At 39.0% G+C, this 22,949-nt stretch overlaps 3 protein-coding genes across 3 annotated transcripts; 2 read left to right on the forward strand and 1 right to left on the reverse strand.

Annotated features, from left to right (window-relative positions):
• The first annotated feature begins 1,368 nt into the window (after positions 1-1,368).
• Positions 1,369-3,060, forward strand: LOC129105789 (potassium voltage-gated channel subfamily A member 10). The gene has a single exon (XM_054616984.1). It carries the CDS (start codon positions 1,369-1,371, stop codon positions 3,058-3,060), a length of 1,692 nt encoding a protein of 563 aa, XP_054472959.1.
• Positions 3,061-12,185: 9,125 nt separating this feature from the next.
• Positions 12,186-16,375, forward strand: LOC129106165 (uncharacterized). The gene is made up of 6 exons (XM_054617509.1): positions 12,186-12,466; positions 13,362-13,989; positions 14,153-14,260; positions 14,548-14,609; positions 15,344-15,604; positions 15,704-16,375. The coding sequence occupies exons 2-6, from the start codon at positions 13,689-13,691 to the stop codon at positions 15,758-15,760; spliced, it is 789 nt and encodes a 262-aa protein (XP_054473484.1). The 5' UTR covers positions 12,186-12,466; positions 13,362-13,688; the 3' UTR covers positions 15,761-16,375.
• A 2,829-nt stretch (positions 16,376-19,204) lies between these two features.
• On the reverse strand, positions 19,205-21,383 carry rplp2 (ribosomal protein, large P2). The gene is made up of 5 exons (XM_054617024.1): positions 21,278-21,383; positions 19,875-19,998; positions 19,741-19,789; positions 19,550-19,648; positions 19,205-19,333 (listed from the first exon to the last, which is right to left on the reverse strand). Exons 2-5 carry the CDS (start codon positions 19,995-19,997, stop codon positions 19,257-19,259), a joined length of 348 nt encoding a protein of 115 aa, XP_054472999.1. The 5' UTR covers position 19,998; positions 21,278-21,383; the 3' UTR covers positions 19,205-19,256.
• Positions 21,384-22,949: the final 1,566 nt, after the last annotated feature.

The raw sequence follows: 22,949 nt of genomic DNA on the forward strand, positions 1-22,949 counted from the left end.
TACCCCACTGGCGGAGGAGGGAGAAGGAAGCCCGGGTGACCCCCACATTCAAAAATACAGTGAGTTTCCTTTCGTGTTTGTCTCTGTTTGTGTGTACGCTCACACGCACAAGTAAGTTTGTGAGTGTGTGTGGGTACCTCTGGCATCTCTGGTTTCGTATCGGGTGTTAAGTTACCCAATGGGAGCTTTAATAGGGCTAGAGGCATTCTCGATTGTGAGTCTGGATGAGGGAGAGATTGAAGGGAGGAAGCGGGGAAACAGAGCGGAGCTGCAAGGCAGAGTAGAGAGGGCACAACAACTCCTGCAGAGCCGGGGACTCTGGTGAGTGGTGCGGACATCTGCACACAGCTGGATTTAAACTTTACACGTACTTAAAGATGGATTTGCATGTAATTGCGGTTGATAAGAGAGGTGATGTGATGCCAGTGGGTGTTGAAATGCTGTGGGAGCTGGGGCTAACTTGTCGGGTGTAAAGATTTTAGTAGCAATTTAGCACCAAGAAGTTGCCTTTTAAAAAATAAAGGTGTTTTAAGATGCAGATCTGTTAGCACTTTTCTGCGTTCTGCGTCTTCAACTGTCCTTTGTCTTGGACTCAGTCACCTCTCTTTGCTGACACGGCACAATCAATAAGTATGTTTTTTGGATCAGCCGCATCACAACGTCCTTGGATAAGAAGATACAGTCCCTCCTACGTTATCAGCTACGATGTAAGTGGAAATAGAACCAGATGAGTCTCTCTGAGTGCGCAGGGCCCTCGGTGTCAAGTGGACACAGAGGTGGCAGCTTGAAAGCATGTGTCGGGATTTGGTTACCCGTCTCAACCACACAAAAGGAATGATAAACCGCTTCTCAAGGTGATGCTGACCGACTGCCCAAACGGGGCATATTTAGGTTTTGTTGAGTTTCTTCTTCCAGTCATAAGTGAAACCACAGATTTTTTTTAAACATGTTCAGTTTTGTAGCACATGATCAGCAATAACCAACACCCTGTGTAAGCGTTTTCACAACCAAACTTGCAGAGCTTGTGTTATCGTTTACCTCATTGGAGAGAATTGGGAGGGGAAAAAATAACTGTAGAAGCAAAGTATCAGATGGCAAGTTCCGTGCTGATGCAAACATGAGCTGTCAGAAAAATCTCTTAACCCACAAAATTGTATCGCACTATATAACAAAATATAACATAACAGCTTTTTCCCCCTCTTCTACAGATCACAAATAGGACTGACTCCAAACGTAGCGTACAGCTGCCTGAATGATAACCAGGAGGGAGACCCTGCCAGGATCTTCAGCTTGGCACTGGTTGAGGTTTCCCCTCTGGCTCCGGCGATCCAACCCGGCTGATAGACGGAGCTAGCGACAAGACAGCTGATGGAGGTACCGCTTGTTAATTTTGAGAACATGGACGATGTTGGCATCCACCTGGGAGACCCGAGTGACTCCGGGTACCCGACGTCACCCCCGTCAGAGGCCCCCGATCAGAACCTGTTAATGCACCGTCTGAGCTCTCCTCAGCAGTCACCACGCAGAGGACGACGTGGGCATCATTCTGCTCAAGAGGGGCTCTCGCCGTCCTCTCCTCCGACTCTTACCACGAAAGCGAACTCCAGCAGCGGCAGTTTGATCTCTAATCTCAAGCTCCTGATCAACAGCGAGTCTCCCACCGACAGCGTCTTCAGTAAGATGGCGAGGGATTGCTACGAGAATGAAGATTTGTTTGAGAAGCACTTTGTTGAAGAAAAAGACGAGAAAGTTGTCATCAATGTTTCAGGCCTGATGTTCGAGACCCAGCTCAGCACACTGAATAAGTTTCCAGAGACGCTGCTCGGTGACCCCATGAAAAGGATAACCTACTTCGACCCGATGAAGAACGAATACTTCTTCGACAGAAACCGCCCATCTTTCGATGGTGTTCTGTACTACTATCAGTCGGGGGGGAGAATCCGCAGACCGGCCAACGTTCCCTTAGATGTTTTTGCTAATGAAATAGTTTTCTACGAGCTGGGTCATGAAGCGATGGAGCAGTTCCGCGAAGACGAAGGGTTCATCAAAGAGCCGGAGGTCCTTTTGCCCACCAACGAACTCCAACGACAATTCTGGCTCCTGTTTGAATACCCAGAAAGCTCCAGTGCAGCCAAATCTGTCGCTCTGGTTTCTGTGTTCGTCATCGTCATTTCCATCGTCATCTTCTGCCTAGAGACTCTGCCAGAGTTCAGGGAGGACACTGACTTTCCCCCGGGTCCAACCCAACTCGTCAACGGGACCCAAGGCGGTTCTGCCCCTCATCCCGCCACTAAAGACGTGTTTGCGTATCTAACAGACCCCTTTTTCATCGTGGAGACTATTTGCATCATTTGGTTCTGCTTTGAAGTAGGTGTCCGCTTTGTGGTGTGCCCCAGCAAAAGGGATTTCTTCAATAACATCATGAACACCATTGACATCGTCTCCATAATTCCCTATTTTGTCACCCTTGGAACTGAGCTGGCTACGACCCCCGATGAGGATTTGAACTCCAGTCAGAACATGTCGCTGGCAATCCTAAGAATCATCCGTCTGGTGAGAGTTTTCAGAATTTTTAAGCTCTCCCGACACTCAAAAGGGCTTCAGATCTTGGGGCAGACCTTGAAAGCCAGTATGAGGGAACTGGGGCTCCTCATCTTCTTCCTTTTTATAGGAGTCATCCTTTTCTCAAGTGCCATCTACTTTGCAGAAGTGGATGAGCCCCAGACGCAGTTTGTCAGCATCCCTGACGGCTTCTGGTGGGCCGTGGTGACAATGACCACTGTGGGATACGGAGACATGTGCCCCATCACAATGGGAGGCAAAATGGTCGGCACCCTCTGTGCCATTGCTGGTGTCCTGACCATCGCCTTGCCCGTCCCCGTCATCGTCTCCAACTTTAACTACTTCTACCACCGTGAGACTGAGCAGGAGGAGAAACAGGTGATGGATGCAGCGGCGGAGGCTGCCCAGAAAATGTCAGCTGCAAACAAGTATGGGAGCACACCCTCTCTAAACAAAAGTAACGGCACATGGCAGAATGAGAAAAATGGCACACACTAGTGGAGAAAATAATTTATATGTATCAAAGGCATGAAAAACATATCCAGTAATGAGTTCATCTTTCTCACTGTTTTGTACTCCGAACAGGGCAGCATGTGTGTGTTTTATGACAGTATTAAAAGGCCCTGTGTGGTGAGACAGCTTTAACACAAGTTGTCTGTCTGCTTGTGGATGTGTCAAAGTGCAATTAACACAACTCAGCAACTACTCTTTCAGTTAACGCCGATGAGAAGAACTGTATAATTCTCATCTTTCATTCGGTGCAAGTTGGAGAAAAATATGATGGCTCATTTATGCTATAGACATTTCAAATGTAGACGTTTAGAGTAAACAAGTTGTAAGTTTTGACCAGAATTATCCTAGAGGGGTCTGTATAACAGAGAGGTTATCCCACAAAAGAAAAGAAAAGCTTACAGTTCGTCTTCCCTTCTTCATATTCAGCAAAACCTAGATAGAACTTGGCGTGATGTTCAAGGGCAGGCGAATGCGTCCTGTATAAGCCAAGAGGACATGAGCGCACACATTGTCTTATCAGCAAATCTATAATTGTGACTGATCAGCCAGAAGCACACTTCTCCATATGACACAGCGTAACAATATCTGTGCAAAAAGTAATTGGCAAGTTAGCACGTCTACTATGACTCTTGTAGCTGCAAATAAGATCCATTGTATTAGAGGTATGCAGTAGTTGCATGCAGCTTTTGAAATTACAAGTTATTTTTTTTATCTAATCTATTATTTGGCATTTTGCACCAGTATCACTTTTTGATATTAGCACAATGTGAATTTACCCTTTAAAAACCATATCATTGCACTGGAAGTTTATTTTCAAAATATCTCTTGAGCACTTTTGGAGCTTTACACCATCATCTGTTGGCAGGGAAAGATTGTTTCTCAAAGTGCATAGAAATTTGAGATGATATATATATATATATATATATATATATATACAGTACCAGTCAAAAGTGTGGACACACCTTCTCATTCAACTACTTTGAAGAATCTAAAATATAAAACATATTCTGGTTGGTTGAGCATTTGTTTGATTACCACATAATTCCATATGTGTTCCTTCATAGTTTGGATGTCTTCAATATTAATCTACAATGTAGAAAAAAATAAAAATAAAGAAAAAACATTGAATGAGAAGGTGTGTCCAAACTTTTGACTGGTACTATATATATATATGACAAAAAAAACACAACTTTGCACTGTATTGCATGGCATTGTGTGCCGAAAAAAGGTCTAACTCTTATTATAAGTAACTGAAGGTTTGACATAATCATCGTACCTAAATATATTCTAGTCTTTCATTCCTATAGAGATGATAAATATATTCCATGTGATAGGGAAAGCCAATACTTCAACTGGATTTGTGAAATGATGATAACAAGTGATGACTTTGTGTCTCTTAAGGAAATTGGTTCTATATATGCATGCCACATTTCGATCTTAAAAATGTACTGTATGTGAGTTTATTATAAATATAAATACTGCTTGTACAGAAATGGCAGTGGATGTAGTTGTAACACAATCAATGCCTTTCTAATAATCCTACAATATGCAATAATGATAACGTGTGGGTGGAAAAACAAATGTGTTTTTCACCTATGGAAAGTATAGTATAGCAATAACTGTTATTAATTAAAATGAAATGCAATAAGGTGACATCAGTTAGTTGGTAATCAGCACTTTACTCTGTTATGAAGCACTTAATATTTGAGGACTGTTACTGTACGTGTCAACATTGTACAGTATACAGTGTCATAATGTTTTATTTATCCTGTAAAGAGTGCCTTCCATTAAACATGTATCCTAACTGTGTGAAGTTCCCCTCTGATGATTGCTGTGATAAATTGGACTTGTGACATCAAGTGAATTTAAAGTCACTGTTTCTCTGTTCAACAATAACAGTGATGTATGGAGGTGTCAGTGTGCATGGCTGCAGGGTTGAATACTCATTATCACCTTGTGTTAGCTGTTAAAACGCCCTCTCACTGCTGGTTCTCAAGAATAATGATGGCATCTCACTCTAACTCTAACTCTGTTTTTTTGTCACTTTATACAAAAATTCTTCCCAAGTTAGTCCAACGTGTCACATCGCAAGAGTGAAAAAGAGCCCAGTTGGTGTTTGTGTGTGTATATATATTTCAACCATATATATATATATATATATATATATATATATATATATAATCTGGTGTCATGTTGTAGATGGCAGAATTGAGGAGCAGACGTTTTCTCGCTGTGTGTTTCTGTAACAAGCCCGTCATCTAATTAAGAAATGAGGAAAATACAACCCGGCCAGAAATACATGGGGAAGATAAAAAGGGATCACCAATCATGCAGAAAAGCAGGAGATGGAAAGTTTACATGTTGATTTTTTTGGTTTTGTTTTGTTGTTGTTGTTGGGGATATCGATCCAATTAGCATTTTCTTTCCGTTAGATGAGGAAATTCTTGTGTCGTGAGCTTGACAATGCCTTTGACTGGGATAGCTTCTAAAGCAAAAGCACTAAATTAAATATGCAGACCAAATGAATCATTTATAGGATTATCTATCTTGGCCTCCAAGGCTGGGGGATGGCGGTTTCATTTGATGCTTTACTGTCCCAAACAGTCCCATCGAGGACATATTACCGGAGAATATGCCGAGACATTGTCGTATTTTGATCTGGGCTCATTTTGTGGTTTTAGGATCTCTGAACTGATTCCTTCCTCAATGAGACGAAGCTGTAAAAGTGATTTCCTGGCTGTGTTTTTGCAATCTGCCCATAGGCCTGCTCGTCTTGTCGCTGGTTAACGCTCAGGTCAGCGGGCGGCCCTTTTCTGTAGCCCGAAGACGAGGCCTGATGGCATTTATCAGACAGGTAGCTGTGGCAAGGTCAAAGCTAATGCCAGGCTTGTCATTTATAATTCATCGGGTGTTCCACAAAGAGATCATATCCGTCCTTCCTTTGATAAAGACTCATTCCAAGAAATCCATTCAAAGACCGATGTGGGTGTCCAATCGCTGTGACCCAGGAGGCTGTACAATGCCACCCTTAATGGATCTAAAAATATCACCGATGCATGACTCCGTTCTTCGCTTTACTCTCCGAGTCACTGTTGCAAAAACAATGTATGGGTCTCACACGGAAGCTCAGGCAGCCAGAATCATATCACTAGATTGGGTTACTGTTTTGTCAGCAGACACGTTATGAGCCAATTTCAGACCTGCACAGACAGCAGGCCTGTTTACTGTCGTTCACGCCCTCCAGAGGGCAAAGTCAAAGTTGGAACTTGCAACTTGCGTTTGAATTAAATCCCTCTGAGGTCTCCTGTTTCCTCCAGTGTCGGTAACTCCTCCTGGATGCGGGACAGAGCGCACGGTGGCATCAGGCTCCATCACCGCCGCCGTGACCTTGCCATTACATTCTTGATGAAAGAGCGAACGCAGTGCTGCTTCGGAGCACAGAGGTGTAACGTTGAGTGCCAAAGCAATCCTCACGGGTTCAGTATTGATCAAAGTTCAGCAGAGCTCACCTACAGTATTACGTGAGCCATTGATTCTGTGCCCTGACTTTGCTGACCAAGAACATTCAGACATGGGTTTTGCATTACTGTTACAGCTTCTTTATTGACTGCAGGGCTAATTTGATGATATCGAAAAGCAAAAAGGATCTTCACCAAATTGGAAAGACTGCTTTATAAGAGGAGAGACTTGTATCTTTTGGCAGGAGATAAACTAAGCTTGTGAGTCACTCCATCTGCTCTCTGATCACTGGAAAGGGTGAAGCTCAGACAAGTCGACACACCTTGCTGGGGTTGATAAAAAAGAAAACGCTTCATGTTCGGGAAGTCATTCTGTTTTTTTACTTTTGGTTTCATTTGCTCCACCCATTGCTGGAAATCTCTGACATCACTGAGGCATCCAGCACGTCCTCCCATTTATTGCTGTTTTATAGTTCAAGATAACACATTAGTTTACAACTTGCAGGACACTTGATTTGTATATTACCATTTTATTTTATTTTATTTTATTGTTGGTCATTTGTGCTATTTATATACATTTATATAACACATATTTTGTTCCGCACTACTTGGATACATAACAGTTGCCTCTACCCTTTATCTTTATACGTCAATGTTTGTGGTCCTTGTTCCTAGCTGTTATTCTGTTTCTGTAGGTCAGATCTGTTGTATTGGCCCATGTACTTGGCAAATGAATCCGATTACAATTCTGAAAATATCTTGTCATATTATCTGTGTAATAGTTAAACAGTAATTCAGACTTCTTCCCCATTTATTCCTCAAATGGATAAGGCTGGCGACATTCTATATTTCTTGTATCGTCAACAAATCCCATATAAAGGCCCAAACCAACATTGAATGGATCCTACAAAATAACAAATATAATCCAGGCAGTTATTTTTGCCAGCAACATATAATTGGAAATGTAATTTTGAGGGATGTGGGGTTAGTATCTAACACCTTATTCCTCTGTGATACAGATGTTCTTTGTTGTCCAAAAGTACTAAAAGAAAAAAAGACCAGTCGGCCTCAATGTTCCTTCATTACACAGCCGCTGTAGATTATTTTTGATAGCACACACACCATCCACGACTGAAAATATTCAGAGAAATGTTCATTTCTCCCTATAGATCTAACATTTAGATGATGTCAGGGAATATAAAACCATGTGACACATTAACAGATTCTCTTTTATTCTCTCCTTTTAGTGACATAACAAGGAACTCCTGTGATCCTGATTGAGCGTTCCTGGCAGAAAATTTAATTATTCAAAAGACATTTTGGTCAGTTTTAATAATTCTCTATATTACATTTAATGACTCAAAGGAGCATTTGTGATGTCCAGCCATGATAATCAATATCATAACCAATTCAACATTAAGGGTTTACAGGTAACTCTTAATTTAGGGTGTATACATTAATGGAGCCACTGTATTCTCAAGTATCCGTCTGAATATGAATTGTTAGCTCAGTTCTGCTCTGTCTGGATGCACCAGCTCCCATCTATCATTTTAAGATTGGAGAGAGGAGTCATACGACAGAGAGGACGAGTAATGATTCAAGGAGATAATGATGTATGACAGGTAACTGCGCGCTGACTGCTCCGCTGCATTGCGTCAGCCCTGGAGGTCAATTGCCAGACTTTGTGGGACAAAACGTGAGTCCCACATTTGTCCTGCTTAACGCCCATGAAAAATGAACAAGGTGACCTGAGGTATCACCAGGGACCAGACAGGGTTGCCTTCAGGTGACCACAGTCTGCTCTTCACATTTGGGACGGACAAAAATCATTTTGCAGCGACTATTTGAGAGAGGAAAAAGTGAGTGTGAGTGAGGGTCATATAGCTGTAGTGAATTACAAAGATGAATCTGGATAATAATTACCTTAATTATTCTCACAAGGGAAAAGATTGCTGTACATAAACCAAAGCTTCCAGAATAAAGACATATTTATTCATTTAAATGTTAAGTAATAAACATTTTATTGTACTTACATTTCATGTCAACATGTATACAATTTCTGTAAAGGTTGATTTTAAATCTCAAAATCAACAAGCAAGAAAGCAACAAGAGAGCAAGGCGAGTAAATAAAGATTGTTTACTAAAAAAGTGCCAAATTCAATATTCAGAGCAATAATAGAGCTTTAAACAACTATTTGCAATATGTCAAGATAAAGTGGAGTAATGTCTACTAATCGTGTTTAGAGTTTTGAAAATGTATTTTCTTCACCAAGAGTACTATTTCATGTATTATATAGTACTGAATATTTATTGTACATGTCTGGAGTGCCTCACTGGGGGTAGCTAATGGCCGCCACTCCACACTTTGTGGGACAAAGTTTCCGCCTCAGACAGGGAAACGTTGTTAGCAGTTTACAATCCGTTTTATTCTCCAAGGAAAAGAGCACACAGAAAGCCGTCAGCTCAAGTGTCACGCAAATTCAGAGCATGTTGAGATAAAGTGGAGTAATGTCTACCTGTATGCTAGTACATGTTAGCTCACTGGGGGTAGCTAATGGCCGCCACTCCACACTCCGCTCAGACAGCGGAAACGTAATTTCCAGTACACAGAAAGGAGAGAACAGTATATGTGCTGTAAGTGTAATGCTTCACAGTGGATACAAAAAGTAAAAACACTAGACGCTGTTGGGGAAAGGCGAGGAGTGAGGTCTGATAAGAGGGCATTAACATTATTTTATTTCAAGATTAGTCCAAAATATTCAATTCTAGTTCAGAATTGGCCTTGCAGGAAGGATTTGGGCTGAATTAAACCAGTAGATGGCGTTCTTTTGCCATTTTCAACCATGAAAATTGATTTTTATAAGTTTGGTACGAAATGTCATTATTTCCAACGGTATTGATGTTTCATGAAATTATATCCATATCTTTTAGTATCGAGCTTTTAAAACGTGTTTTTTATTTTCTCATATTTTATACTTTCACTATTTGTTTTGTATGACAAATATGAATCTGTAAAGTAAAAAAAAATCAAAGTAGAGTGAAAAGTACAACATATTTAGCAGAGTAACTGAAAATACTCCAGTGAAATGTACTTTACAGAATACAATACACCCCTGCTTACAGAAGTGACATGTTTGATATATATATTGATTTTATGGGGACAGGATTGGATTTGTTGTTCCACAGAGACATCACTGTTTCACAGTGTTGAGCATGACACCTTGTGGCTTTATTGTGCTACTACACATAAGCAAACTGTTGGAAGATGTTCACTAATTTGTTTCTTATGTGTACATTTTTTTGCTTACATACAGGAAAAACATATTCTTTATTTCCTAGGGCAGTTTTATATTACATAAAAAAACAATGAGGACTTGGTCCAACTAAAGCTATCAAAGACCTGATTGAATGATCGTTACAAGTTACTTTATGTCAAAATTTTGCAATAAATGTGATAAAACAGTCATTTGTATCACAGTTATCGTATCATCAAATCTCTTCAAAGCACAACATAATAACGAGTATGTTAATTCATTTGAAAACCTGAGTTTCCCTAATGACAAAAAAAAGAATCAGCAATATGATGAAGAGATATTAAGGCAGACAGGGGTCACAAGAACACACTAATAATGATCACACAACTCTGCTGTTGTCTCTCTAGAAAGCGCAGCACAAACAGAAAGAAGCCGCTTTGTTAACTTTAAACAAAGCTGAGCGACGACCTGGTAATGTTTGCTTCAGGTTACAGAAAACGTCTCATGTTTCCAGTAAACAAGTCAGATAAGAGATCACTCATTGCTAGGAAAATAAAAGCTCAGGTTTTCCTCCTTTGCAAATAGTTTTACTCTGAGTGTTTACAGCCACTTCCTGTAAAGTCTTTGACAGCATTACAAGCCATCAACTGAACTAGGCCAAACCCATTTTATATCTGCAGCCTGTGGAAAAACCGTGCTATGACAACATTTTGGTAAATGAGGTGAAGTCATAAAAGCTTGATATGATAAGTAAGTTCACTGGCAGGTTGCTCTTGGTAAATGATTAATCAATTTATCCCTCTCTCTCTGTCTCTCTCTCTCTCTCTCTCTCTCTCAATCTCTCGCTGCAAATGTGGCGAAATCCATTATTTTTTTGTTGTTATAGTCTTGGCCTTTTTGCTGTTTTTTTGCTGTATTTTCTGACACTTTTTAAACTAAATGAATGTTATTGTTTTGAAATGAATCAATATTGTAGTGTTATTACAGCCTACTTTAACCTGTATATGTATAAACCTGACGATACATACAGGTAAGTCATTGTATCGCGAACTGTATTTTGTCTAAACACATTGATATAAATAGGGTTGAAAAGAATATTAGAAACGCCTCCCAGCATAATGCAACACTATTGAACTGAAGCATCTCAGTTGACCATGAAATTAAAACAGCAAAACAACATCATTCAACAAACAGCCTGAATCCATTCACAAACTAAAGGCCTATTCTAGTTCTTATTCTCCAAAAATACACCAACTCATGTGATAAGAGGTTGAAGTAACTATATTAAACACTGAACATTATGTCCAACATGGTCCCAAGATGTTAAAAGACATAAACAAATCATGAAATGTAAAACCAATACAGCTAATACAAAATATTAAAACACAAGCTCCTACTTCTGAAGGTTTTCTTTTTTTTGTCAACTTCATATTTAATGACAGACTATTCCTTAGTACAACACCAATAAAATAAAAATAAAGCCTCTGGCTACATTATATATATTATACTGAAGGCATTTTAAGTAGTATTCTGCTGTTTACTGTGTGTGTGTCTGCCATGCTCTTTTGTACTGTGTGTGCTTTTGGTGTAGTACTGCAAACCAATATCCCCCTGGGAAGATAATCAATGAATCAATAAATGTTCAATCTATTGACGACTGTTAACTAAACACAGATATTACGGAGCATTGATGATATTATATACAGCTTGTGTTGTTATGGCAAACTTTTAAATGCATTTAGGTACAGCTGCAACATTTAATTGATTAATTGTCAACTTTTAAATGAATTGCCAACTATTTTAGTAATCGATTAATCAGTTTGAATGATTTTTTTTTGTTTTTTTTTTAAATATAAGAATGTCAATATTCTCTGATTCGAGCTTCTTAAATGTGAATCTTTTCTGGTTTTGTTACTCCTCTATGAACTGAACATCTAAAACAAGATATTTGAGGATGACATCTTGCTGTTCACCACCATTTATTTACATTCAGATCAAACAACTTATCGATTAAGTGAAACAATCATTAGTTGCAGCCCTATATCTAGGTCATTCATCATGTCATCATGCTGACCAGCACCCCCCCCCCCCCCCCCCCCCCCCCCCATGTGGATATACTGTACATTTTTTTTTATTTGTATTCTTATTTTTTATTTTATTCTATTTTTATTTTTATTTTATTGTATAATATGTGTATTTATTATCTGTTTCTGTGTAGTTGAGCTGCTGCAACACTTGAATTTCCCCATGGGGATCAATAAAGGAATATAATAATATAATAATAATAATTCAAACAGCCTATACTAGCATTTAAAGACACAAAGCCAGCCACTAATAGGAAATGAGCTGTGCAGCTTTACACTTCCTGAAAAACGGGGAGAGAGGGGTGGGGAAGCTTTTACAGCAGAACTAAAGAGCTCCGGCGAAACCAAAAACAAAGTCAAAGAACATGACGTCCATGGCCACACGTTGGAAGGAGGAGTAGCTTTTATTTCCCATTTCCTACGACGATGACGCGCCGTTCCAGGTGAGGACAGGAGCACACAGACGTGTCGTGACATGGGCGGAGCAGGCAGGTATTCCGGAGAGTCCCCTCCCGAGAGCATAACCTCTGTGGAGCTCATGTGAAGGGATCTCTGCAGGTCGTTAGCCCATTCTACTGTGGATGAATGACATGAGGTGAGTGCATAGATACAAGAGCTTCTTTTCTTCAGTGACATTTAATGATTTCTTCAGTGACATTTGTCTCCTGTACTCTCGCTGTATAGTTCCTCCTATTTCCTCTGGTTTTGAAAGCATTTCTGCAGCTGCATCGTCTCTCTGGTCGATGTAATAAACAAGTTGTAAACAAGTATGTTCGCTGTAGATGTAGTTTTAAAGATGGAAGGATTAACGATCAATCCACGAGATTAGTTAGTCTTTTGTTTTTTTTTTTTTATAATTGCTTAATTATTTAAGTCATTTAAAAAAATAAAAAAAAAGAAGTTGTTCCAGCTCCTGTGATGATAAACTGAATACCTTTGGGGTTTTTTTTTCTTCTGTTGGTCAGACAAATAAGCTATTTGAATAAATCAACATGGGTTTAATGGATTTGTGGTGAGAGCTAGTCACTATTGTTTACGACCAAATGATTAAGAACAACACATTAATTGGCAAGTGAATTGATGATAAAAAAAAATAAGACTTAGATGCAACTACTGAAACTGATATGTTTGATTATCATTTAATCTGCTGATTATTTTAATGATTGTTTTTTATTATTTTATTCTTAACTAACTTATTTAATTATTAACTTGATTCTTTTTATTATTTGATTAGTAACTAATCTTATGGTCTATTTCATGTCAGAAAATAGTGAAAAATGCCCGAATTGGCATCTTTGAATCCCAAAGATATTCACTTTATTATTACATAAGACAGTAAAAGCGACAAAGCTATTTTTCTGCTGATCGACTTATTGAATGATCAACTTATTGTTTATACTTATAAGTATTTTCTGACTGAAAACTGAAAATGATGATGCACAACACCCTTGTTAACCTATTGTTTGTCTGATGTTTTCTCTTTCCTGTAGTCGTCCAACCATGGAAACACATACAAACACACACAGGCACAATAACAGCCAGCTGATTCATGTGCCGCACAAGGATACAATACGTCTCCTGGAGGTATATGTCAAGCGCAGCCTCAGCCTCAATGACGGGTCAATGGCCTACAGGAAGGCAGGGGGGGAACAAAAGTGGGTGACGATGCCAAAAAAGCAAAGACGACATTCCAGCGACCCTTCCCTTCACTTGGCCGATGGACCAAACGACGGGGAGATCACGAAATTTTTGCGTTTGAAACCCCCGCAGATCAGCCCGAGACACGTCCGGAGAAACCGGAGAAACCGGAGAAACCCATGAAAAAATCAAAGAAGAACAAGAAGCCCTCACTTTGGAAAAGCTTCCTGGGTATTTTCTCTCGGAAGGTGAACGAGGAGAAAGATGAAGAGCAGGCGAATCCATCGGAGGTACCAGAGGCCTCCTCAGTGGAAGAGGCCTCTGACACCGGGACCACCTGCCTGCCCACAATCACAGTCAATTCACAGAAAAAAAAGTCAACGAGATCTATTAGAAGAAGGTTCTCCAAAAGGCGGTCATCTCTGTCAAAACAAAAACTTTGTAAAGAGCTCAACCATGCTGACATCACTCGAGTGGAAGGTAAGTTTGATGATTTAACCTGATTGGATAAATGAAACTTATTTCTGTGGTATAACAAATTACATATGATTCACTTTTAAAATATCTGTATACCAGGAATAGTGGAAGTTCCATGCTGTTCCTGCAGAAGTGCATTTACAATAAACTGATTATTTGTTTGCAGCTGTCAGCGTGGAACCGACATACCATTACTACGAGAAGGTGTCAGAGGAACTGGAAAAAATAGTCCACGAGGTCCAAGTAAAAGAGGAAGTTCCACCTCTATCTGATGGTGAGAAACATTTTCACTTTCAATTTCAAGTTCTTTATCAAAGTATCATTTAGAAACACTTTTTAATATGACAGAAAATGTTGTGATAAAACAAAGCCATTCGGTTTAATGCACATCAGACAATAAACAGCATTTCTCTGATAAATGTAGTGTGTAATGTCGTGTGTCATTGTGTAATTTCTCTTGTCTGCGCATTTTAGTTCTGCATTTTATAATAACCAAAAGATGACATGATTTCCCATAACTTTATGAGCTTATTAATTAATATTCTTCTTGTTTTCTCTCAGAGGAAGTAATCGACAGGATCATTGCTTTGACAAAGAAGGAGGGTGATGCCATAGATTGCAAGGTTGGTATTCATTTCTGTTTTGAGTTTTGATGAAACTCTGTGTAGCGTTTAATAATTTGGGTATATTTACATGATAATTTGCCTTAAATGCTTCAGACAGAGTGGGTTCTATGTAATACGTTAATGTATGTATGAGTATTTTGGGGCTTCAGCTGTTTCTACAGAAAGCAAAAGCACTTCACTAAACCATAAACAGTGTCATAAAGTAATGATCATAAAAAGTACAAACTCCATGAAACAAGCACAACAGCAACCTGTGCTACTTAGTGAGTGACTTTGGTGTTTTCTGGTGCAGCAGCTCTTCCTGTTCTGATCTTAACCTCTGCATGAGTTAAAACATTCATCACCCTTTTGACAGAGGGAGGGTGTGAAACAGTGATAGTAGTCCAGAGAGTCACGAGGTCTGCTATCAAAACAAAGTACGTCATGTGACTTGCTTCGAATTTGACTTGATCAGACAAAACAGGCAATATGATGACACCACCTTGGGCTTAAGGAATTTGTGATTCTCAACTTTTTTAAAATGGTCATGAAAATAATCTGCAGATTTATTGATAAATGAAGAATATGTTTGGTCAGTCACCTGCTGGAATAATAGAAATATACAAATATATTACAGGCGATTTCATGGTGTGTTTGTCCTTTTACAGTGCGTGATCATTAGCAGTAAAACCCCCGATAGGTCAAAGTGTTCGGTATTTACTGACGGCCTTCCTTCTCCTCATCCCCTCCAGCTGAAGGACAACCCCGACCTGATCAACTTCTTCCAGGGGATGTCGTACTCGTCCTTCCAGAAGCTGGCCGATGCGTATCTGGAGACAGAAGGGTCGCCGATCCACGATCCTCCCGCCGTCCTGCCGACAGCACCTGAGCTGGTCAAGTTGGCCTTTACTCTCGACTTTACAGCCAGAATAATCGGGCTCTCCAAACAGAACATAGGTCACATCACCTGCCTGGGGAACCGTTATCTACTCGACCGATTTGAATACCAACAGGTGCTCTTTTTTTATATTTAAACCGCATAATGATTCAGCTTTTATAAGAAAAAAATGGTACAGCATAAAAACCTAAACGCTTTTCTTTTTCTTTTTCAGGCGTGTACAGATCATCCAGGGTCTGACGACGCCACATGCCCCTCCATGCCAGAGTGAGAGGGAACCATGTAACAACAACAAAAAAAAAGTAACTTGCTTCAAGTGAAGTGCTCAACTTTTCTCAGCACCACAGATGTGGTTCAGGATGTGTTGCAACCATGCATTTCTCCTTTTAAGAACACAAACACAACCTAACACAAATTTTAAGCTTGTATTCATTCGTATATACATTCGAATTTTTACCATTTTGTGATAGAAAAATTGTGTAATTCTGCTGCAATTTCCTGAAAAACCAGTTGGATGGCTTTGGTAGATTTGAATGTTTACTTTTCAAAGTGTTGACTGGGAGATCAATTTACGAAGAAGCACAGTCCCTTAAAACATGGACATATTTGAGTCTCTCAAAAAGCTGATTCTACAATGAAAATGAAGATGTGATGACTTTTTTTTTTTTTTACAAATCCAACATTGACTTCTATAAGGTTTGTACATTGATTTGTAGTGATACAAACAAGCCATGCAATAACCTTTGATGTATATAAGGTAGACACCTCTGTGCAATATTTGTTTTACATTTTTAGGATTTCAAAATAAGCAAATCTTTGTTTCTAATAGAAGCTACTCTGAAATGTGACACAATTCTGTTTGTTGATATGAATGCTGGCATTCATATTGCATACTCAAATAAAATATATTTAATTTAATGTTGAATTTTGCATTTTTTTGTCATCATGAAACCATATATCAATAACTGGCGTTGTTCTTCTGTAGTTATTGTCTCCACCAGGAGAATCATGTGATTACTCCTTTGTGTCCGTGAGTGAGTGAGTGAGTGAGTGAGTGCGCATCTCTGTGTCTGTCCACGGCTAATCTTGCATTCCGCTGAAGCAAATTGCATTAATATTTTGAGTGGCCAGTTATGGACCTCTCACTGTTGCAGTGACTCACACTTTCTCAAAACACTACTACTACTTTAGCGCCCACAGACACAGTGGGGGAAAACAGTCTGCTCACTTTTAGTGTTTTGTGTTAGTCGGTGTGTTTAGCTAACAGCTAGTAGAGTTCATCGCCACAGCAGAGTGTTGGTGAGTTTTATTTTGGGTTTTTTGGCAAGATCGTATTACATGTCTTATACGTCAACTTCGAGCCGATTGCTTGCAAACGTCACCGCTTGTGTTTGGAGTTTGAAAGACATTCGTTTTATGACGCCTTACAACCTAGGGCTGTATTCATTCAGTCACACAATACAGCAGTGCTCTTTGCAGACATACCTGGCAGAGGTCTGCATGCTACTGAGTGCACCTTTATACCAGAGAATCCACTCTCCCTACTCCACTAGAAGAGAAGATGACGTCTAATGAAATGAGTTATGTTAAACAGCTGGAGGCTAATTTTGCAGTTGCTTTTGGATGGGAGTATGTCTTAATACAGCTGTTGGTGTTGGTTGAGATGTGTATATATATAAACACACACACACACACACACACACACACACACACACACACACACACACACACACCTATACATTTGTATTGTTTTTTAAACACAGGACACACAATATGCAACCAAGTTTCGCTAGCAGCAGCATTTAAAAGGTCCACAAGTCAAAAAGGTTCGGAACTTCTGCCCTGTTCTATAGAGCACGGCTAGTTGTGAAAAGGAACCAACAAGACCTTGACTGCCTTGTAAAAACAAACTACTTCATTCCTGCAAGACTGAAATGAACAGGTCAGGGCAGTAACTGCTGCAACCGTATGCACAGTGTGGGTTGATCAGCTAAACATCAGACGTGTTTGTGCGTATTACATTTGTAGAGATTACTGACTAGATCTATAATTGTGCAGCAATGTACTTATGAGATGTGACAGTCTGTCAGTAACATGGTTGGAGCATGCAGTGATGACTCTCACCTGTGGAACAGGTTTCCCCTGCAGGCAAGAGGAGGCCTTCCAGAGCTAATGGGCTCACAAGGGATTCTTGTGTATTCGGAAGCACGGTGCTACGCAACACATGTTCTTGCATACTTCAGGGAAACAATGGTGGCAGAAGCGAATGGAGAAAAATATTAAAAGACTGCTCATTGGGCGGCTGTGGCACATGAGGTAGAGCGCTTGACCTGCAACCACAAGGTCAGTGGTTCGAACCCCTCTACAGGCAACATGCCGAGGTGTCCTTGAGCAAGACACCCAACCCCAAAATTGCTCCCCGGGCGCTTCATTGCAGCCCACTGCTCCTCCGGGATGGGTCAAATGCAGAGAACTGAATTTCCCCATTGTGGGACTAATAAAGGCTTAATTATTATTAATTATTATTGAACACAGTGGTCCTCCCGTCCTCATTCACTGCCATGTGAAAGGGAGTTTGTGTCAATGTGAAGTGTTCAATACATAATACATTCAAGTGTTTGTTTTTTTTCTTTAAGCTCAGAGTGGTTGCGTAACAGTAAAAGTGACGGCTTGACCTAAATTTAATACCTTGACTGTGACTGTCAGGTAAGACAAAAACAGGTGAACAGGTCGTGGAAAATTTATGGTAGCATTTCAGGATTACTCAACAGTGTTGACGAGTCCAGTGACTAAAACATATCTGCCATGCAATCAAAGTTAAAATGAAATAACAAAAGATCAATTGTGATGTGACTGATGACTCACATTCATACAGCACGTATCCAGAGTCCTGACTCTATCGTATCGGTGCAAATACTTTATCATTGGCCTATTTTTCAAAACAGACTGTTGGATCATAGAAGAGTTGTAATTAATAACATTAATGGTGGCCACCAGTTCTCTGTATCTGGACTTCAGCCATTACGAATTAAAAAGTATATTTTCAACGTGACAAACTCCTAATGGAGATTACATAAGTCCTTGCTTATTGAGGAACTTTACCAGCTCCTTGATGTCTTTAATTAGTCAAGAACCTTTTGACCATTACCTTACTAAAATCATTTAAACTCAAGTCTGTCTGTGTATGACATGGGGGAAAAAACAAAGCTACGAGTTGTTTGACCACACAATCAGTTTTCGTGAAAAAAACATCACTAAATTACACATGAAAAACAGTATTTTGTTTCTCTTATGATTTATGTAAACAGGCTTGTTTTTACTGCTGTTCACTAACAATACTAAATGTTTAAAAAAATTTAAGCCATTATAATACATTGACTGATGAATACATTAAATGACAAAACTGTAAAGTGGCAGCAGGTTTTTGAATTGTGGTTGGACCCTTTCAGTGTTGGATCATCACTGGAGCCATTATGTGGTTTTGACCAACAGCAGGACAGACTGACCACATGCAGGGTCCTGATTGCCTAATGATGACAGGTTGCACTGTCTGGACTATTTTTAACTGATGACAAACAACTTTCAACATCAAACCCTGAAAGCCAGACAATATATTTCTAGAACCGTTAATGTCTTTTGGAATAATAACAGTTGCACAGTCATCATTTGTGAGCGCTATTTCAAACCACTAATAGAGGACACAAAGACAATGTGATTAGTGTAAACCTTTTACGTTTTTATTGCTTTTTAAACACAGAGAACACTGATTAATCAAAGAGCCCGAAGCCCATATCTTCATCTGACTCTTCCGATTCCTCTTTCTTCTCTTCCTTTTTCTCTTCCGCTGGAAACGAGACAGACAAAGACAACAGTCAATACTACAGACAGACTTCAGGAAGAATATTTAGCAGCCCTTATGTCAAATATAGCCACATTTTGTTGTAGGACTGCCATTTGCAGTCAGAGTAATTTGCAAAGGCTATAAACATGCAATAATAAATGTTAATTCTCCTACAGAAACTGAAAACAGCTAAGCTAAGAATGAGGGGCGTGCACATACCAACAGCAGGCGCAGCCCCAGCTGCAGCGACCCCACCAGCAGCAGCTGCAGGAGCCGCAACAGCACCACCTGCTGGTACGGAGGCTAACTTAGAGAGGCCTGTGGACAAAGGAAAGAACATCTAATTATAGCACTCCTCCATGAACAAACATCTTGAAAGCTTCAATGCATGTTCACTAAGAGGTCCTTACCTGAGTTCATGACTTCATTGATGTTTTTCCCATTAAGTTCACTAATGACCTAAAGAGAAATGTAAGAGTCAACTTTAACCATGAGAATCTGTGGCAGTTTTTGTAATTGATTAAGGCGCTGTCAAATGTCATACCTTGTTTAGGCGTTCGTCATCGGCCTCAATTCCTACGCTGCCCAAGATGGCCTTGATGTCCTTGGAAGAGGGGCTGGTGTTTCCACCGAGCACAGCCAGGAGGTAAGCGGCCACGTAACGCATTCTGTAATGACAGACGAGACGCACAAAATGAACAATTTGTGTGTGTGACAGCAAAAGTTATGGAACTCTGACATCAAGTCTGAAAGAGTAAAAATAATAAAGACTACCCGCATCTCTACCTACAGGCTCGCACATGTTAAAACCTGCTGGAACTTTATCATTCATCCCAATAAAGTGAGTTAGAAAACACCACAAATAAAGACAAATGTATTTTACCTTCATCTTAAAAACAGCCAATTCCATAGTTTAGTGCAATGGTTCTCAACCTTTTTTCAGTGATGTACCCCCCCTGTGAAATACTTTTTTAGCCAAGTACCCCCTAACCAGCGCAAAGCATTTTTGGTTGAAAAAAAGATGCAATACACAGCGCTGTGCCATCAGTGTCTGATTTATTAAACTGTCAACACTGAAGATTGCATCGTTGCATTAAATTCAGTTTATGAACTTACAACTTACATACTTATATTTTATTGAATATTTATTAAATAACAATTTTTAAAGGATTTTTGAATGGATGCTAATTTTAAATATATTTTTTAAAAATCTCACGTACCCCCAGGGGTACACATACCCCCATTTGAGAACCACTGGTTTAGTGGATAAATTTTTTTTAAATAATTAAGCTGATGAGGAATCCCATCATCAATTAGGCCGCTGATTATTACCTCAATGGCTAGTTTGGAATATAAAATGCACAAAAATGTCCTAAAGCCCAGGTTGATGTATTCAGATTTAATAAATAATAATTAAGCCTTTATTAGTCCCACAATGGGGAAATTATTATTTATTTGTGTCAACAAAATAAGACACAAATTCTTACATTTGAAGACTAAAGAAAACAGTAATATTCACACTTAATGATTAATTTTTCACTTCAGATCCAACTGTATATAAATATCTTTATTCTAAAAAAAAGAAAACACCTTAATGTAGTATTAGCAGATACTCCTGATACAGTCCACTCTTGCACCACCTCTACTGTGATGAAATGCATGTTTATTTATAACTTAATGTCACAAACACGTGGTGTAATGTTACACATGTGAAGTGTACTCCCTGCATAGACCACCATGTGTTTTAGAGGACCAGAAGCAACATGGCGGCCAGGGCTCCTCTAACAACGCCATCTGTCCTCCATTCGTGACAGCAGCTTCTGGGCCCGCAGCACCACACATTTCACTCAATAAACCCCACCCTCTAGTACATGTTGCACCACAAACAACGTTAACATCAACTCGTTTACACACTGACATTTCAAAACGCTACATTTTTGGACTTACTTTAAGTCTAAACAGACACGAAACGTCGGTCACGCTAAGAAAATATCCGGAGAAGAGGACGAGGAGGGACCGGAAGTTACGTATGACTGTAACGTGATGATTTGATTGGTCCATTTAGACAGACGCTGACGTCAGCGTTTTGATCAACCAATGAACGAGTGTGAATACATGAGCTGCAGAAATGTACCCATTTACCCCTTTATTTAATAACACTGCACTTATTTGGTATTTTAATAACAACGCTCAACACTTTCTATAACAAAATAAATTGCGTTCTTACATTTTTTTTTTAATTATCATTTGTATTATTTTTTTTTGCATTATTGTTGTAAGTAATGCAATAAGATAATCTGCAATAGAGGACAAGCTGTACAACTTTATACCACTAGTGTGTATTTCAAGTGTGCAGTGGTTGATTAATTATTCAGATCCTTTAGTTGGTAACTACTGTGGTGCTGTAAAAATAATTTAAGTTTGGCACTGAACATAAGTCATAGTATGTAAGTATAATGAAGTAAATGTACTTAAAGTATTAATGTTAAAGTACTCAATGTGGATAAACTTAAAAGAAAACGACCAAAATAGTATATTATCATAATTTAATTAATGAATAAATAAAAGGAAAAGCAAATCCTGCACTTGTGAGAAGCTAAAACCATCAAATTTTCTAATTCTTTTCATTAAAAATGACTTCGACAATTGTCAAAATTGTTGCCTATCAATTTACTGTTAGCTTTTTAATTGGTGTAAGATATACCGTATGTCAACAGTTTATCTTGTAATTCTTTTATATTGACAGTACAATCTATGTCTGAAATGTGAGGCACTGTGTACTTCATTACCGTAGTGCCAGAAGTATTGATGTATTTAAAAGTGAAAGTGGCAACAACTCAATGTTGCCAAAATTCTTCATTCATAATATTGTTGAAGTACAAATGTAGTATTTCCGGTAAATTGTACTTTAAGTATCATAATAACTCACTAAGCAGCAGAAATAACCCTTTCAGAATGTTAAATTCTATTATAGGATTATTATTACTGATGCATTTTATAGCTTTTTGATGTAGTAGCTGGTCAAAATAGATGTTATAACAATTGGGTTGGATGATCTTCTCTGCATAATATGAGCTTATTCTTTGCAAATAATAATAAATAATAAGTAACTGGCTACTTGGTGTCAAACTAATGTAATGGAACAAAAACTACAATATGTGCCTCTAAAAAAGCTTTACAGTAGCAAATAATGGAAATACTTAAGTGACGTAGAACTACTACAAAACTGTGTAGAGGAGCCCAAATTAAACCTCTTGAAACATAATAGTTCCCCTGTAATTGTCCCGTAATTAGCTTTGAATGTGTGACTTTTTTGGGGAAACACACATGAAGTTTGAGCAGTTTGCAATGTTGCAATTCTTAAATTTGGTGTGTGCAGTATACTGTATGACAGAACAATGATTTAGTTGATTGCATTATTTATTTCCATTAATTCAACATCAAAACAGTTCAGAAATCATTATCAATACATTGCTGTATCTCTAGTTAAGATTAAGTTCTTATTCTTTATTGGGTATTTGTAATACCACAATGTAGAAAACATAATAACATGATTATACCATGAAGTGGTCACCCTCCATTCACAACCTACAATTCAAAAAGCTCCTCCTGTCTCTCC

Source organism: Anoplopoma fimbria, chromosome 17 (assembly GCF_027596085.1).
Source record: "Anoplopoma fimbria isolate UVic2021 breed Golden Eagle Sablefish chromosome 17, Afim_UVic_2022, whole genome shotgun sequence".
Lineage (NCBI taxonomy): Eukaryota > Metazoa > Chordata > Actinopteri > Perciformes > Anoplopomatidae > Anoplopoma > Anoplopoma fimbria.